This window comes from Aulonocara stuartgranti, assembly GCF_965226115.1.
Source record: "Aulonocara stuartgranti genome assembly, chromosome: 15".
In the NCBI taxonomy this organism is placed as follows: domain Eukaryota; kingdom Metazoa; phylum Chordata; class Actinopteri; order Cichliformes; family Cichlidae; genus Aulonocara; species Aulonocara stuartgranti.
Genome location: NC_138951.1, coordinates 32,239,504 through 32,257,353, shown reverse-complemented (window position 1 = coordinate 32,257,353; position 17,850 = coordinate 32,239,504). Strand labels below are relative to the sequence as shown.

General features: G+C 39.4%; 2 protein-coding genes across 5 annotated transcripts in view; both read right to left on the bottom strand.

Annotated features, from left to right (window-relative positions):
* The window catches only part of LOC309689155 (uncharacterized protein), a 318,224-nt gene that overhangs the window by 128,170 nt on the left and 172,204 nt on the right, over positions 1-17,850 (bottom strand). The gene's annotated exons all lie outside the window — the stretch shown is intronic.
* Positions 1-17,850, bottom strand: part of epha7 (eph receptor A7) — an 84,710-nt gene that overhangs the window by 8,555 nt on the left and 58,305 nt on the right. For 2 of the 3 annotated variants that reach the window (XM_082505286.1, XM_082505288.1), the window contains exons 6-14: positions 13,373-13,497; positions 12,192-12,360; positions 8,844-8,988; positions 6,558-6,613; positions 2,912-3,037; positions 2,266-2,451; positions 1,925-1,986; positions 1,490-1,699; positions 470-619 (exon numbers count right to left, since the gene is read on the bottom strand). In XM_082505286.1, the coding sequence (XP_082361412.1) occupies positions 470-619; positions 1,490-1,699; positions 1,925-1,986; positions 2,266-2,451; positions 2,912-3,037; positions 6,558-6,613; positions 8,844-8,988; positions 12,192-12,360; positions 13,373-13,497 (1,229 nt within the window). The remainder of the gene's footprint in view (positions 1-469; positions 620-1,489; positions 1,700-1,924; positions 1,987-2,265; positions 2,452-2,911; positions 3,038-6,557; positions 6,614-8,843; positions 8,989-12,191; positions 12,361-13,372; positions 13,498-17,850) is intronic. The other variant, XM_082505287.1, reaches the window with a different exon arrangement.

Genomic DNA, 17,850 nt, shown 5'->3' with positions numbered 1-17,850 from the left:
TTTCTCCTTCAAATGGATTCAAGCAGCATGATTATAGCAAGACTTCTTGAACTAATTAAGCCCAAGGTTACTGTCATCGCAGAGCTGCTCTCATGAGGATCTTGTAAGAAACCTCAAAAAAGAATTGCGAACCAGAATTTCTGTCTGTGATTTTTTTCAATGTTTTAATGGGAGGACTTTATTAGTCATAATTAAGGGTGAACTTCTGGGGAAATTGTCATACTCTGACAACTCGTGCCTGGCTTCAGATAATATTTTGTGAAATAGTAGTTTTCATTCAAGAATCTGATTGGAAGTAATGCACAGACTTCAGTGCACTGAGACCCTTAACACTGGTTTATAATTTGGGTCACTTACATTAATAAGATCTAATTGTGACTATCATTATTATTGTTATTACAAGTGTTGAAACCAGTGAATGTGTTTTCCTGTCAGTCATGTTATGAACGTACATCCAGAAGTAACTTACATCTTGGTTGGACATGTCCCAGTAAGGCCGTTCTCCATACGACATAACCTCCCACATGACAACACCGTAACTCCACACGTCACTTGCAGAGGTGAATTTACGGTACTGAATAGCTTCTGGTGCAGTCCACCGGACAGGGATTTTTCCACCCTGTTCAGTAAAACAGTATCAAACGATTTTTATGCATTTTTCAGTTATATGCAAAAATACACATAAGACACAAAACAGCTTTAGCAGACTTTTACCGACTTTTAGTTATTAGCTATAAGATTTAATAGCTACTAAATCCTTTATCAATGTCATAAAGCTTAGTGTAAATAGTTGGCTGGTCTTGCTCTTTTGCTTCTGAGAACCTTGACGAAAGTGCATCCATTCTTCTTTTTACAATGTAAAAAAATGTAATGCAAACTTAATGTTTTACCATTTTTACTGTTTTGCTGCTCACAAAACCGATATCAGCTGAAAGACTACACACTTGAAGTACTGGCTTGGTATTTTGTGGAGTTGCAATTGAATGTCCATCATATATTCGAACCACCCTAAATATTACATTACACATTTTTATCTTTTTCTTGAGGACATTTCCAGTCCTTCCCTTCACCATAATGCTAATGAGTAAAATCCATTTTTAGTGTTGCCATTTTACAATTTTACAAATTAATCTGATTCACTTTAAGGGTCTCTTGATTATTGAAGAATTCAGGTTGTTCCCTGTTGTGAATTCGCCAGATGGCCACTAATAACAGCATTTAAAATTCCAGACATTTTAATGATTTTCATTTATATAACAATTATAATTGAACTCTAAAGCATTATTAAATATTCAATTTTAATGACTTACACCTTTAAAGCATTCCAAAAGACCGTCCTGTTAGGAAGTTGTGGTAAAATACACAGTTTCACATACTAAAAATGGTGTAGAGTAGGCTGGTGCTCACTCTAACATTCACAAGCAGTGACTTGATTAGAGAATTCAGACAGGGCTCTTGGTGGGGAGAGCAAGTGCTTTAATTGACTCACGGTTGTTGTGTAGACAGCCTCGGGATCGTCGTCTATCACCCTCGACAGGCCGAAGTCAGACACTTTACACACGAGATTGCAGTTGACCAGGATATTCCGTGCAGCCAGATCACGATGGACATATCCCATATCGGAAAGGTATCTCATTCCCGCTGCTATACCCCGCAACATTCCCACCAGCTGGATGACTGTGAACTGGCCATCGTGTTTCTGCATGGCACAGTAAAACACAGACAGGTCAGCCATTTTCACTGACCATGATGGAAATGTAGGTCACAGCACTGCAGCAGCTTCAGCACAAGATTTATGATATTTATGCACTGCACAAATTCTGCTGCAGACTCCCCACTCTCTGAGACACTTTCCAGCAAACTGCAGGGAAAAGTTACAAAAGATGCCGCTCAGAGCCTCCTGCACATCGAAGGTTATACTTACCCTGAGGAAAGCATCTAATGAGCCGTTCTCCATGTACTCGATGACAATCATGACTGGTTTTCCTGGAGAAATAAAAAAGAAAGGGGATTATTAATTAACACCTACATTTTATTTGCTCACAAAGTACTCCCTAATAAAAAGCAGTTATTTTTAACCATACATTTCATTGCATTTAATTAAAGCTCACCATCTGCTCCTTTTATTACTGCATCTAAATGAGGAAATGCGACTAATTTCATGTGGTACGTCAGTCGAACTTTGCCAGCTAAATCTATTCTGATAATGCAGGTCTTACAGAATGTTTGAACTCCTTCATTTAGAGTTTTAAACATTGTGTTTACCTCTCGTCACGACTCCCTCCAGATGAACGACATTAGGATGGTCAAATTGTCCCATAATGCTGGCTTCACACAGGAAGTCACGCCTCTGCTTCTCAGTGTATCCCACTTTGAGTGTCTTGATGGCAACTGACACATCCCGTTTTCCAGGCAGCTTCAGTCGGCCACTGCACACCTCTCCAAACTCTCCTGCGTGAGGTGAAACTTCATGAGTGAGGTGGAGAGTGGGTACAAAAAAACGAAGAAGCAGCACTTCAAGATGACAAATTTATTAGTGTATTTTGAGACAAAGCAGCTGTGCAGAGCAGGAATACAAATTGGAGTGTGACACCTTGTTATACTCAGGGGAATGCAGCCCACACCTATAATAAGACATGCTAGAGATGCATAGATACTGTCATTGACCGCCTCTGTAAAACCCATGTGGCAGCAATTTTTCAGCTGTGGGTAGCGCTGTGATTGCCTCTACCAAATGTAGCCCACACATTAATTGCAATGAACTTTTTTCCCCTCTTTGCAATTGCTCCATCAATACACGATGCATAAAGCTGTGTCCCCATTCAAGGTGTAAATATTTGGTTGTCAGTGTGATATACGAGAGCACCGACTGACTAAACACAAAGAGCTGAGAGACATGGGATGGGCTCACCTGCTCCAATAACCCGCTCGATTTTAATGCAAGAGGCATCCAGCTCCTTGGCAAATTGATGGACAGCCCTGTTCGGGTCCTCGTAGGTTTCGGGGTCAATGTAGGTTTTGGTGCCTGGAAATTTAACTGTAGAAAGGTAAGAGGATTACTGTTAATGATTAAATATGCACACTGCGCACCAGCGGGTGCTTGACAGGCAAACGATTGGTAAGGCCAGTGAGTCAGAGGGAATTGCTGAGCAGTCAGCGGCTGGTGTCAAAAAAGGGAAGCTAAGATTTGAGTAACCTGTGCGTTGTGCTTTTTATGAGGTTGTTGGTTACATTTCACCTCTTTGCAGAGACCGGCTGTATTCAACTCGGTGCTTTTCTATCCATGATATCATTCTATGGATAGCGGGGTATTTTTATGTGTGATTGAGTGGGTGCGGGGCTATCCCACTCTTAAATCTCCCATCAGTTTGCTCATAACAATAAGCTTTATAGCCAACAGTGAGCACGTTTTGTTTTGGGGGGTTTTGCATGTATTTGAATTTTTTGACCCATTTTTGAAGTTCTGCAGTTGCTAAATGACATTGGTTTTCAGGGTTCAGGAATTTATCAAAGAAATTTAAGTGTCTTTATTTTGGACTGTATAATTTTCAGACTGATAAGCAAAGGTGTTTATTTATGTATTTATTTTATTTATAAGGAACCCCATTAGCTTCCACAATAGTGGTCTTTCTGGGGCCCAAGCGATGAAGTATGATCTAATACAGCATTACACAGTAAAAAAGTAGATTAAAAAAATATCCACATCATTTGGCTCTTACAGCCACAGTGAGGTTTTGTAATTGTAAAAATATATGTTACAATGTTATTGATATTAGGCACAATACACAAGAATAAAAAACAGGTCACAACACTGGCCTCTTACAATATTTACAATAATTTTATTTTTTTACATTAGGAATAGTAGCTTGTTCTCTAATTGCATAAGCCAGTTTATTCCACGTAAAAGATGCTCTAAATATCACAGTTTTTCAAAACGTTACTTTTGGCTTGAGGAATTACTATATTGCGCTTTTGTTAAAAATCATATATTTCATCTGGATACTGCAGCTGAGCAGAGAAAAAATGTGGTGTGTTTAACAGTGTTGCTTTCTTTATAAATAAAAGTAAGCCGTAGTGTAATTTAGCTTGTACTGGAAGCAAAAAAAGTTTATTATGCATTTGATCCAATACTGGTATAGCATGAACATCCTAACACTAATCTGGCTGCCTTACTCTGGACTAACTGAAGTCTGTTAAAGTCGGTCTTATTAGCTGCTGACACTTCTGTTTAGACCTATCACAGTCCTAATGCTGATATCCATGTTAAAACGTTTAATCTTTAATTATGATGGATCTCAATTTTGTAAATTTTTGAACGACATCTTATTGACTTTACCCACGACCAAATGGATTTAAAACTGAGGTCTAGATTTAGCACTACATATCTCTATTATAGCCCTAATCCCTAAACACCCTTAAAGGCCAAAAACTGCATATTCTAACACAAGTTAAGGATTTGGGATTAGGGCCATCATTGATAATTAGAGTAACAGTAAACTTACCAAACCATATGTTAGAAATGTAAAGGATGTTTTGTAAACAAATGTAAATAAATTTGTTTTTGTGGTAAATTTATTAAACAATTTTTTAGAGAAGTACTTCGGTTTAGAGGTACGTCAGGTGATTAAGGAACTTGGATGATATCCCAAATCTAAACCCTTACCACCAGGACTTAAAGAATATACTTAGGTAAGTTACTGAAACTGGACCACTTGAAATAAATATCTGGGTCTTCAAGTAGGTCAAATCAAACTACATATAATGTGTTGTTTCAAACTAGCTTGCTATGAGCTGCCTAATTTCATATAAAGTTCCCATTTCAAATGCAACTATACCATATAAAGGTCACCCAAACCAAAAATAGACATACAAAGACGTATTAATATTCTGGAATGAGTCTGCCCACCTGTAGAGATCTTCTAACAGTATGAAAATTGTTGAAATATATATATTTTTAAAATGCTCATCACCTTTTGCTTACATAGTCTCTCCCTATAACAGTCTTAATGAATTTTTGCTGCTACCCTGACAACTTGTCTCTAGGCTGGAAAATCAGTCGATCAATTTTTTTTTGATTTGACAATGCACAATGACATGCTTTGAAAAAGACAATAGAAAAGAACATCAAGGAAAGATGAGATGGTAAAGAACTGATGCAAATGAAACATTTTCCATCATAAGAAATGAATGAAGCTAAATGAGATTTTGAGACAGGTTTGCTACTTTTGTTAGACTCTGGCACCCTAGGCATTTGGGAACGTCTTAAAATTAACTCTGTGCAATTCCCAACATCAGTGATAAGGGAACGGTTCATGAATATCCATTACGTAAGACCAAAAACAGTTTGTTGGAAATAAATCAAACAAAACAAGGTTAGGGAGAGGACGGGGGCAGGGAGGGGGTTACTATTTCAAACAGCTCTCCAAATTAACAGTAAATTACAATATTATGCACTATTAGGTTAACAGACCACGTTTGGGGGTTGTTACAGTGTGTATTTGAAATTTATGCTGATAACAACATAACCTGTCAACTTAAAAAATTTAATGAGACACTACAGCTATAAGACTCTGGTCAAAAACAACACAACAGCACAACGAGCACATTCAATCGGAGAGACAATTATTCTCTGAAAAGCAGTCTATTCAATGCACCAGTGTAAATACAGCTAAAGCATTGTGCTCCGGCAAGGGGACACCAGCAGCTGAGATTTCCCTCGACTTGCTCGGATAATTGCTTCGTCCATCCAAGACGTCTGGGATCTGATAGGAGATGTCTTATCATGACTTCCTCGCCTCTTCATGGCAGACAAATTGGGTCTACATGTTGGATTTATGTGCTATCTAGCTTCTCTGTCACCCTGGAAGTCTCCCGTCATTTGATATTGCACAGATCTTGTCCATTAAGCCCAAATCTAGCATTGTTTGTATTTTCTCCCAGTGCTTTTTCCCCTGGCAGGTTGGGTTGAGCTGTGATCTGTTCAGGTGGATCTATCAGATACTTAGCAGTAGCCAACCTAGAACTGCTTCTGCTCTAGCAATGCACTTAGTGACACCCCTGACCCTTTGTTTCCAAATCAGCAGTTTGCCTACAGCGCAGATCATTATGGTTCCACTTGGGAAAGCTGTCTGCAGCTGGAGCTCCAGGGTTATTATTAGGGGTGGTGTATCAGTTTTAAAAAAAATACCTAAATGATAAAAGCAGCAGCTACAACTGTGTGCACACCAAAAACCCTGTCAACCACTAAAACCACCTGCCTTATGGTTACATTTTTAAAGGACTCCCTTTTGTATGCTTGTCAGTCCTTTTATCCCTGCCTGGCAGCTGTCAGATTCATGTGTTTTTGGCCCCTGACTTCTTTATCTCAACAGGCTGAGTCTGGCAAATCAGCAACAGATTTTGCTTGATAGATGAGTTGGGATGAAACAGACATGCCTCGAAGTGCTAAAAGATTTTAAGGCCTAGACATCGATGCAATATTTGTACATGCGTGTGTGTATACCATCTACATACAGGTGCTGTAAGTGTGTTTGCGGATAAGGAATGCAGGCACTCACACTGGAAGTAGAGCTCCTCATCTCCCTCCTGATCAGCTTTGCTGTACCCGCAGTGCCTGTACAAGCGGAAGACGAAGAGAGCAGCAGAATCAACTGATTGTGCAGAGGAAATAAATGCCCTAATTTACAAGAATTTTAATGCAAGACAAATCCCTCAAGAAACCCAGCTGAGCAGCAGGAGCTGTGAACCCAACAGCCTCAACTAGGAAAAGTAGCTCAAGCATCTAATCATGTAAGATATCCAATAATACATGCACTGTAAAGTACTTTTCAACACGTCTTGCAATATTAACGTGTTGAAGGTTCCCTTAAGCAAGTGATTTGCTGGACAAGGCTGGTCTTTGTGAAAAAAGGTGAATGACATAGGAAGATTAAATAAGCCACAAATGATGGACATGCACTTACTGTGGATGAAAATGCTCACGTATGTAGCAAAGCATGTCTCCTTTGTTTCTACTACATGTTTTAAGATTCGAGAATTTTTTTCTGTCTAAAGTGAAGTATTTTGGTTCGTCCGTCTCCAAATTCAAGGAAGACTTCTGATCTTTTTGACATGCTTTATCCAGAAATGGAGTATGCTACTCAGAAATGGTGTTAGATGGTCTTATTCACGTTATGTATGTTGTGAGTAGGTTTAAGTGGAAATTATTTGTCACACATACATAGTAGGACATATGTTGATGGGATATTCTGAGCCTTAGCAGTCTCATAAAGCTTGTATTGTTTGTTGCTTTTTTGAGACAAGAGATATTGAAGGAGCTTACACAGAACATCCCAAAGTAAAAGTACCAATTTATGTTGTGCACATGCCATGTTCAGCAGAATCCTGTGGAGACTTCACTACTTAACATTCCACATCCACATCATGTCTTTTATCCTGCCTTCCTTCTCTCTCCCTAACTGGGCACGGCAGATAGCTGCCCCTCTCTGAGCCTGGTTCTGCCGGAGGTTTCTTCCTGTTAAAAGGGAGTTTTTCCTTCCCACTGCCGCCAAAGGGCTTGCTCATTGGGGGTCATATGATCGCTTGAGGCGACTGTTGTTGTGATTTGGCGCTGTATAAATAAAATTGAATTGAATTGAACTGAATTAGCATTTAACAGCAAACCTCTTAGGCCTAGCGGTCAGGCTGCATTTCAGGCAACTACTAAAAAAATCAACACAATTTCCAAAACAACAGTTACAGCTCCAACACATAAACATTGGTACCTTTTAAATCAAGTTTCAGAGACTTGGAGGTAGGGACCTATGTTACTATCTGCTCCTCAAATAGTTCAAAATTTAAATAATTCATTAATTGCAACAACTCTATAATGATATTTTAGGTAGCATGTGGCAAAGACACAACTCTGAAGATGGTGTTTTATACAGTGACCTGAAGCAGCGATTATTTATGTATTTATTTTATTTTTTATGCTTTTTCTTATACAAGCAAAAGGAAAAAATAATTATGCTCTGTATCTTGTAAAACACATATTTCTAACAATGTGACTTACTCATCGGTATGTTTTCATATATTGTATATAGTTAAAATAATGACATATGACTCGACTGAAGATGTATGAACTAACTAACTTCATTAGTACTTAATAGTATGACCAACAAAGTTATAATAATTAAAAAAATATTTTAAAAAGAAACCTTTAGTTTTGCAAGCAATGGGGGATGCTCTCATGAATATCATTTAACGGTTTAATTCATTTGCATCACTAATGTGATGCACACAGAAAGGGTGATGTTACCACAGTCAGAGCTCACTTTATTAATGTCATGTAAAATCATGCTGATTCTACCTGTGAGCGCTGAGCCACTTTTTTTTTGACACAAAAAGCCCACCTTGGATTAGAATGCTCCGATTCTGATGAATCCATCATGAATCATGGATGAAATTCCACTTGTATAGATGAAAACAGATAAAATGTGTGAGGGAATGGTGATAATGACAGTGGACTGGGTGCTTTGTGATGGTGGAAAAAAACATCAGCACCATACTTCATTTTGCCCTCAGGATTTTTCATACACTCACACACAGGAATGCAGAGCCAAAGCTTTCTCATTGTTGAGTGCTTGTTTCATAATGGTACTGCAAAAAATAGCTTAAATTTTGTTTAGAGTGGAAAAAAAAGAAAAATGATGCCTCATAGCCCATTAGCACAGCATGCCACAAGATGACGGGTGGATGTGTGTGTATGCGTGTGCACTGTGTGTGCGTGCGTGAGTGAGTGACGACTCCACTGGCGTGGAGGTCTTGTGAGTGACAGAAAAGCTAATTGACAAGCGCAGACTCACAGGAGCGGAGAGTCAATGGGGCCCGCGAGAGCGTACCTTCTCCCGATGATGAAGCCAAACACCATGAACACCAGTATGATGGTCCCCGCCACGGCCACCACTGCAATGATGATGACGGGGTTCTGCTCACTAGAGACGATTGCAGCTGATGAAATGGACACACACACCAAAGAAAAACGGAAACACTTTGAGTGAACTTCAGCACATCAGACTACAATCTGCAGGACATTTGGTAATTGAGCCCATTGAGTAGCATGGAGATTGATAACGTGCCCCACCCCCCACCCTTTTCCTAACCTCTGAGAGAGTGGAAGAGGGACGTTTCTATTTTTGAGCTGTCCTTATACACACGGCTCTACTGTTTCAGAAAGTGGGCTTAATAGTCCCAGACGGCGACAGCGATGCCCTTCATCTCAAACAAAGACACATTCAGGTTGAATTGTTTCCCATGCACAGCTCTCACTGTGCTCAGACAGTTTGCACTGACAAACTGGTGAGTGCAATCGTAAAAAGAGGATACTTGTGCATTTCAGATCAAGTGGGTCCGCACTGTGTAAATACTGAGAAATGCAGTATCAGGAAAAAAGTGGAAGCTATAAAAAAATCTGTCATGTGCCTTTTGTCCAATCAAAAATCAATATTAGCAATCATCTATTTGGAGAAGAATTTTACTGTCATATTACACACTTGCAGGTTTTCCTCTGGAAGCTGTGGTTCACTGTCTCGGTCAAGGACATTATCACAACCATGCCTAGACTGCAAACTTCTAACCTTGATACAGGACACACTCGGCATGTGGTTATGAGTAATTAACGTGTCCTTTTATGCAGAAATGTTGGATGTAAAATGGGCAAGGGTGTAATTTTGGGTGAACAGGCTGGATGGTAGATCTCAAAACTAAAGAGAAATTAATGCAAGCAGAGGATTAAATGCGGAAAAAACTGAAACTTTGTTTTTGGGTACTTTTTAAAAAAAAGAAAACAAAAAGGAAAAAAAAGAAGAAGAAACAATTCAAGCTTTATTAATGCTAAAAAAAATAAAATAAATATTTACATACTCCAACATTTTGGGTTGCCAAGAAAATCCCTTTGGCAGTTACAGAAAGAGCAGTGTGCCTGCTTAATTTCGGAAAACACGTTAAAGATCCAATATCCATTTATTGTGTTATTCCGTAACAACTCCTTCATTAAAGATTTATTCAAATTCATAACCGCTAATAACTTCCAAACTATTGCTGCTGCTGTTTAAAAAGCATATCATTTGTTCTTTAATATTATAGCAAATTTACAAATATCACAAAAAAAAAAAAGGGCATTAACAGTAACCCGGCAATGTTTCTATGTCAACAGAAGGGATTGCGACCTTACCTCGTGTATGTCTTTCACAAAATTGTATAACGCCAGACTTTCAATAACACACTTTAAAACTCAGGGCTGAGCTAATGTAATGTGTTTATCCTCTCGACACTACAGCAGTTTGTCCTTGTGCTTAGCGATTTTTCCCACGATGTGTTGTCAGCATAAAGTCAAAGCAATTTGTGTTTGCATTGCTTGAAAGCAACTAATTTCCCTGGGCTATTACTACAGTAGAAGGAAATATTAACAAGTTGTGCCTAAATATTTGAGTGGGGAAAACTGTGTTACAGCCACAGAGTCCCATCTTATAAAGCTCACGCTGAATATTTTCGTCATTAGGTGTTTTGAAATAGGTTTGTTCGACACACCCAAAACATCTTTTTTGACTCTAATAGGGATCTCAGACTTAATCAGAGAAAATCATAAACTCACCATGAAACTAGAGATTAAAGGGTGCTTGGGGGTCATTTTTACTATAGAATTCCATACAATCTGTATAACATTACCAAAACAAAAAGACAGGAGTTGCCCCCTGCTGGCCGTTAGAGAGAATGCAGGTTTCACACACTTCCGTAGCGCCTTCACTTCAGACTGAAAATCTATCTTTTGTTTACAGTTAGTGCACTGCTGTGGCCCAGCATCAGTTAAACTGGAGTCATACTGCTGCGCCTAACTAAACCACATACTGCTTCCGCCCACATGGATCGATGCTTAACCACAATTAAGTGTAAATTTATTAATTAATTATTTTTAATATTTGATTTTTTTTTACCTTTGTTATACAGGAAAGGAGGGCTGACAGAGAAAGAATGTGGGTGACTGACACATGCTTAAACCCAGGCCTCTGCAGTAATTGTTGGTATGTAGGTCACCTAATCAACCAGGTGAGCTACTGTGGCACCCTATGTGGTTCATTTTGATCTAAAATAAAGTAATAAATTGTGCAAACCTAATTGCCATTTATCACATTCTTATATCACCCTATAAATGTTGCTAAAGTAACACAGAGAAGATGAGAGTCCTCATTGGTGAGGGCCCTAAAGCTAAATCTATGCTATCAGAATATGTAGTTTTTGTGTTTTTTATTGTATAATTGCTCTTCCAACTCTTGGCAATCAGGGAAAAATAGCCAGTGATACAAACATCACCAACTATTTAAATCAGGGGTGTCAAACTCAAATACACAGTGGGCCAAAATTCAAAACTGGAACAAAGTCGCAGGCTAACATTAATATTTATTGAAATATATTTATTCCTCCAGATATAAGAATGAATCTTTTCTTATGGACTCAAACACGTTTTCACGGCTTCATGGGCCAAATGTAATTAGTCTGTGGGCCAAATTTGGCCCGCGGGCCAGAGTTTGACACCTATGATTTAAATTGTTTCCAAAAGGAAAAAAGTCATGTTTACTTGTCTCCAAAATATTGGTGTAGTCTTATAGTGAGGATTTATCCTTCAGGGTGAAAACTTCACCATAGCTTTATCATAATCGCAAACTCCACCACAACTTAACGTGATGTGCACCCCCCGATTAATGTACTAACTAACTAACTACGACATAAACAATCATAAACAAAGATTGGGGACCCAGGCAGGAAAAAAGTCCAAGCATTATATTTGTTTCAGTACATAAAATACCAGGACAAGACCATGACTAGGCCGCTTACATAAATTAGGTCATAGACTCTATAAAGATTCACTGCCTTGGAGTGTTAGTCCTTGTGATGACTTGATTAAGCAATGGGCAGTCTTACCAACTAGAAAAAAAAGTTATCAACTGCCAGAAAGTTTTATTCTAAGTTTTAAAGTCAGGTACTCTAAATTGCTACACTTGAGTATCGCAAAAAGTGAAATATGGTCAGCATTAATACTTCAGGAATATGGTGAAATCTAAGGAAGTTATAGAGGACAGGCTTTATTTCTACTTGCAATGATTATTACAACAATGCATAAAACTGTAAAGCATGGTGACAGAAACACTAAGCCCTACCTGTGGCCTCTTCCTTGGTGGTTATCTCTAGTCTAGGCCCAAAGGTGCCATATCCTGCTTCTGTGAAAGCCCTAATCTGGAACACATAGGCTGTGCTGGGCTTTAGGTTGTTCACCGTAGCTGATGTGGACTTTGACCTCACAGTAGAGTAAATCCGGTCCTTCTGATCCTGCACAGGAAAAAAAAAGGTAATTTTACCCATTTTATATAGTATAAGTTGTCTTTATTAGCATTTTGAAATGCTTTCACATTACTGCTGATGACATTTACATTCAAATTTACGTGAGTCACAACTTTTTAAAATGACAAAGTTAAGGCAAATGAAGCTTATTAATAAGAATAATCAGTGACTGAGTTATATCACTGTAGTTTTAGCCTGGCCTTTGTTACGACTTTCAGAATTTATGTCACGAAAATGGTGAACATCACATTTTTCTGATTGTAGATTCTAGAAGACAAAAAGTTCTAACTGAAATCATTATCTACCATTAGGCAGCATGCCTCGAGGAGAACATAAAGGCATCTGAAAATATCTTTTCCATCAAGGAATACATTTGGATTCACAGGCTGCACGCGCTGTGTGCTTTGCTGTTGATCTGTAAATGTTTTGCTCAGCAAAAGCCCAAATGGAATGCCAGGCTCTGTTACGGGTGCGGTCATTTCTTCCAACTTTCCACTTTTACAGCTGGGCAGACCACAGCCATAGTACGTGACACAGAAGACTAATTCGTCAGTGTACACAAGAGACTGCGGCCAGCAGGACTGACATCAGCGCTCTGCTACTCTGCCTTTGATTTGCTGGGTTAAATTCGCTTTGTTAAACCTCGCAGCAAAAAGCTGATGCGCTCAGACTTGAAACACAGTGAAACAGTAGCATAATCTATGCAGAACGGGAAAGGAGATAACAGTAACAGATTACTAATTCTAGCAGAGCAGCAGCCATGGATTGCGCGTGTGCTAACATGTGTGTGGGGGTGGCTGTGAAGGACTATAGCCTGATTAAAATCTTATGAGCATCTCATTCATTATTGCAATTATGAGACAAAGAAGGTACTTGCAGAATCTTGTGCATTCCACTCACAGCCACGTGCAAACAGAATGCAAAATGAGTTGGAGTGGGCAAAAAAAAGAAATGGTGCTTCGGGAAGAGACACAGACAAACAAATGTAGCGCAAACTTACTTTTTCATAATATTTGATCTCATATTCTGTGATGACACCGTTGGGTTGCTGGGGCTCCTGCCAGGAGAGGTGGACGCTGTGCTGCTGCACTCTCTCTTTGATGACCTCGCTGACCTGGGACGGAGCTGTTTAGAGAAGAACATGTCAATAAGTGCAGGGCAAACCCTCTCAGCATGCACAGGCATAAGGCCAGCCGCAAATGAGCCGCACCAGCTCCTCCACCAACACTCGCAGGCCCTCTGTACATGATGAATATTCACATGGACGCTTCTAAATGTTTACACCTCATGATCAAAATTTCAATTACACCACCAACAGCAGAAGGTGGCATTATTCCAGCCAGGAGAAAACCACGATTTGTAGCTTGTGAATGACAGTTTAGTTCAATTACTCCCAACATTTCTAGTGGAACAAGCAGACACTTACTATCCCTCATGACAGAGCTGTTCAGAAAGCCTCTCAGAGGGAGAGGGGTGTACCTGTAACCTCCTGACACCAGTCATATGCACACCAATTATCTCGGGCTCTTTGCATGACTTATTTTAAGTGTCTGGCTGTCACTTACTGCTGCTACATTTAGTTTTGCTAAACAGTGCACAGAGATTTTTTCAGTTGTTCATGCCAGTAACAAAGGATAAATGATACACACATATGTAGACAGATTTTAAGCTAACTTTTGGGCCGTGTATTTGCTGTACTCCTGCTCTTTCTATATAGTAATGCTGTGGCCTCATCTACAGCTATTGTCCTTCAGGTTTAAAATTCATAAAACCATAGCTCAAACCAGTCAGCTGAAATGTAGCATAAAAAACCGAAAGGGTTTGGGTCAGGTTTTGGAACCGTCATTTCATTAGATCTGTTGATGGGTAAAATATGCTGTGCAAGATGTATCAACACACGCTGACCACTTCACCTTTTCCTTGTCTGGTATTAAACTGCAGTAGAATCAGCTTTTGAACAAAGTTTTCTGTAACGCCGAACGTCTTCTAGCTCAGCAGCTGTGTTTGCAGCTTCTCCTACAGCTTCCATTACCTTTACAGTACATCATTATCATCATTTTGATTATAATCACCGTAATTTTACAGCACTTTTCATAAAGACCCCAGTGAGGAAAAAAGAGGGCAAGCTTTTTGGATTAGCAAGCTTCACCCGGAGGAGATGATGCTTTCAAAAAATATGCTTTCTGCAAATCTGCACTCTAAACAGCCCCAAAATCCTTTCTGTAAACATACGGTAAAATCTTGATGACTCACACTCCTCTAGGGGCAAAACATATTAATTAACACATCTTTTCAAGTTTGAGAAAGCTGCCCTGGGGAAGATTTGAACTGTAAGGTAAAAGCCACCTGTCAAAAGCTGTGGTTGGATTTCTTTGCCTGGTCTTTAGATCAGCAACAAGCTTTGAAATGAAGGAAAAGTGTATGAATGAAGAACAAAGATACAAACTGAAATGTACTTATTGACTTAATTTTTTATTTATGTACAAATGTAACGAAAAACAACAACTGCCTTGCCTTTTGGCTGTTTGTAATATGTAAAAAATGCGTCAACCCAGTAGAGACAGTCTCTTCCTGTGAACAAACAGAAGCTGCTAAGTGTCTCTGTCATGCTCAGTGACCCCATGGGAGTTGAACCTCTCTACCTTTAATACAGTCTGACCTTAGATTGTTTTAAGATGACCTGCCACTAATGACTCTTGGTGGATTAAAACCTCATTAGGCCTCATCAGCGCTCCTAACAGTAATGCACAAGACAGCAAACACCCGAGACCTTGCTGTTGTGACATGTTCCCTCATAATCCACCCAAAACAGAGAAACAATGTGTCTTTTCTCAGCACAGTTAGCCAGTCAAAGGGATGACTGAGCTCTCTCTTACAAGTCACAACAAGCAGTTACTGCTGCCTTGGCTGCTTTCTCTCCCCCCATTCCAATTCTGGTTCAGGTGTATAGGTCTAAAACTATGTTTCTTGCCTGTTTGATTCATCCCCAAGTGTTTTAAGTCTTTATTTTTGACATATTTCAAGTGCCTCTAATAGCGCTTATTTCTTTCTATGATATTTTGAAATGTAACACTATCTGTGACTTTTGTTTTACTTTTATGTTTAAATGCAATCAATAACAAAGAAAAAATGCAATTTGGAGAAATAAACTGGAAAATGAGCAATGATCCATGACTGTATTGCAGGTGGCATGCTGCTGTATGGCTTCCAAATATAGAGAAAACTTTTTGTTGGATGATAATACATCCATCACTCTACAGTGATAAAAATTGGAGAGGCAAAAGAATGTTATTCTTTTGAAAAGAATGTTAAAAGGTTGTTATTCCCTAAACCTCTGTCCAAAGACGTCAGACCTAATAACTCCCATGATACACTAGTTACACCACAGAGACCGGGTGTCTTAAATGTTTAAACTCTGTGCTTTGAATATCCTGAGATATCCTTTTGAGGTAAACTAAAAATAAATTGGAATCCCTTAATTCCCAGTGTTTATTACACAACTTCACTTGAAAGGGCCAAACAGATGTGCTATTGCAGAGTTTCTTCACTCGTATTCTACAAGTTGGTTGGACTTATGAAATGTCAAAAGGTCAGGAAAGGTCAGGAAAATGGTGACAAGCTGGATCTAATTGGTTGCCTGCAAAGGATATCACCTATAAAGAGTCACATGTGACTCGGGTTAGGGTTAACCACAAATGACCTTATTAATACATACACTCTGCGCATTAATTCCTGTCCTAGTTACATCCATCATCAACACCCATTTGTGTGGATCTTTTTCGTCCATCGTTTGGTAGGAGGAGCTAAAATGGCTCTTTTGATGTTGAAGGTTGTCGACCCCTGGGATAGTTCAACCGTGTGCAAAACTCAGATTTGTTCCAAGGATAGACTGGGCCTCTCTTAATATCAGATGTTATTTACTTTCCCTCTTCTAAAGGGATATTCTCTAAAATGCACTTTTCCTTATGCAGCTTTATAATGGTTTTGGTTATGCAAACCAGGCTCTTGTCCGAGGGTACAAAATATGTAATATGTAACCAAAATATCAAACATGTGCTTAAGTTTTTAAAATATACAGTTCTTGCTGAGAGACAAAGCATTCTTCTCTTCTTCAACTGTGTACTTGTATGAGAGCTGTTATTCTCATGCAAAGGCAGTAATACTGCCTGATCTACAAAGTTAACATAAAGCATGATGAGCTACTTTCCCTCACAGCTTCTTCTCCCTCCAGTATGTGATGTGAGCTCAGGCACTAGATCTGCCCCATTTAGCCCTGTTGGCCTGTGGATGTATTAGCAATTGCTCAGGTCAAGCCCACCTCCTCCTTTACCCTTTCATGGGTGACAGAGAGCTGGGGCCTTATGTTTCCTGAGAGATCATGAGATCAGTGAACAGTATTAGCAAATGTGATGTTCCATGGGCTAAAGGTAATCATTCCACCAGGGTGATTTTCTGAATGATAAAAGAAGTCATTCTGCATTTCTCAGGGATATGAATCCAGACCACAGTTGAACGTTAATTCTAAAGGAAAAAAACATGTTCCTCGGGCTCTGTCTGCCTCCCCCGCGAATCAGTCAGGCGGCACTGTGTGACAGCCATTAATGACTGACTTGATGTCATGGAGACTCAAACCAGCCAGCCACTCTCACACTTTTAGCCTACCTGTGCTGCTTAGCACAGTGGAAAATTGTATAATTGTCATGCCAGTCTTAAAGAGACCATTTTGAAAAGCATTTGTGCATTTATTTTGCAATATTAGAAAATGTGTTAGTGACCCTGAACACCTTCTGAGAAGGTAACTGAACCAGAAGCCAGTCACCACCATGCTCTGAATTTGAATCATCTTATGAATACATTAGACATTGCATTTCTAATATCCTCTTCTTTCATTCCACTATCTAACTTTGAATCTGATGCAAAGAGCAGAGTGGAGGTAGTTCATTACATAAGCGTCTTTATCTGCCTCTATGCTTGCCTCATGGACCATAGCAATCCTAAAAACTCATATATTAATTACTGCCATTTTCAAGATGTGCTTGTGTATCTTAACGCCTACGGCACCATCTGTGTTGAAATGCAAGAGATTGTTGGTGTTTAAAAGTTTACAGCAGGTTTTTCTTTTTTTTTTAACTGGATATTCTAATGTTGTCTGAAGGGAAAAAGTATTTTCCTGATTCCACAGAAGACAGGGCAGCACGGTGGCACGGTGGTTAGCACTGTTGCCTCACAGCAAGAAGGTCCTGAGTTCAATTCCGCCATCAGGCCGGGGTCTTTCTGTGTGGAGTTTGCATGTTCTCCCCGTGTTTGCGTGGGTTTCCTCCGGGTACTCCGGCTTCCTCCCACCGTCCAAAGACATGAGCTTGTGGGGATAGGTTAATTGGAAAATCCAAATTGTCACTAGGTGTGAATGTGAGTGTGAATGGTTGTCTGTCTCTGTGTGTTAGCCCTGCGACAGACTGGCGACCTGTCCAGGGTGTA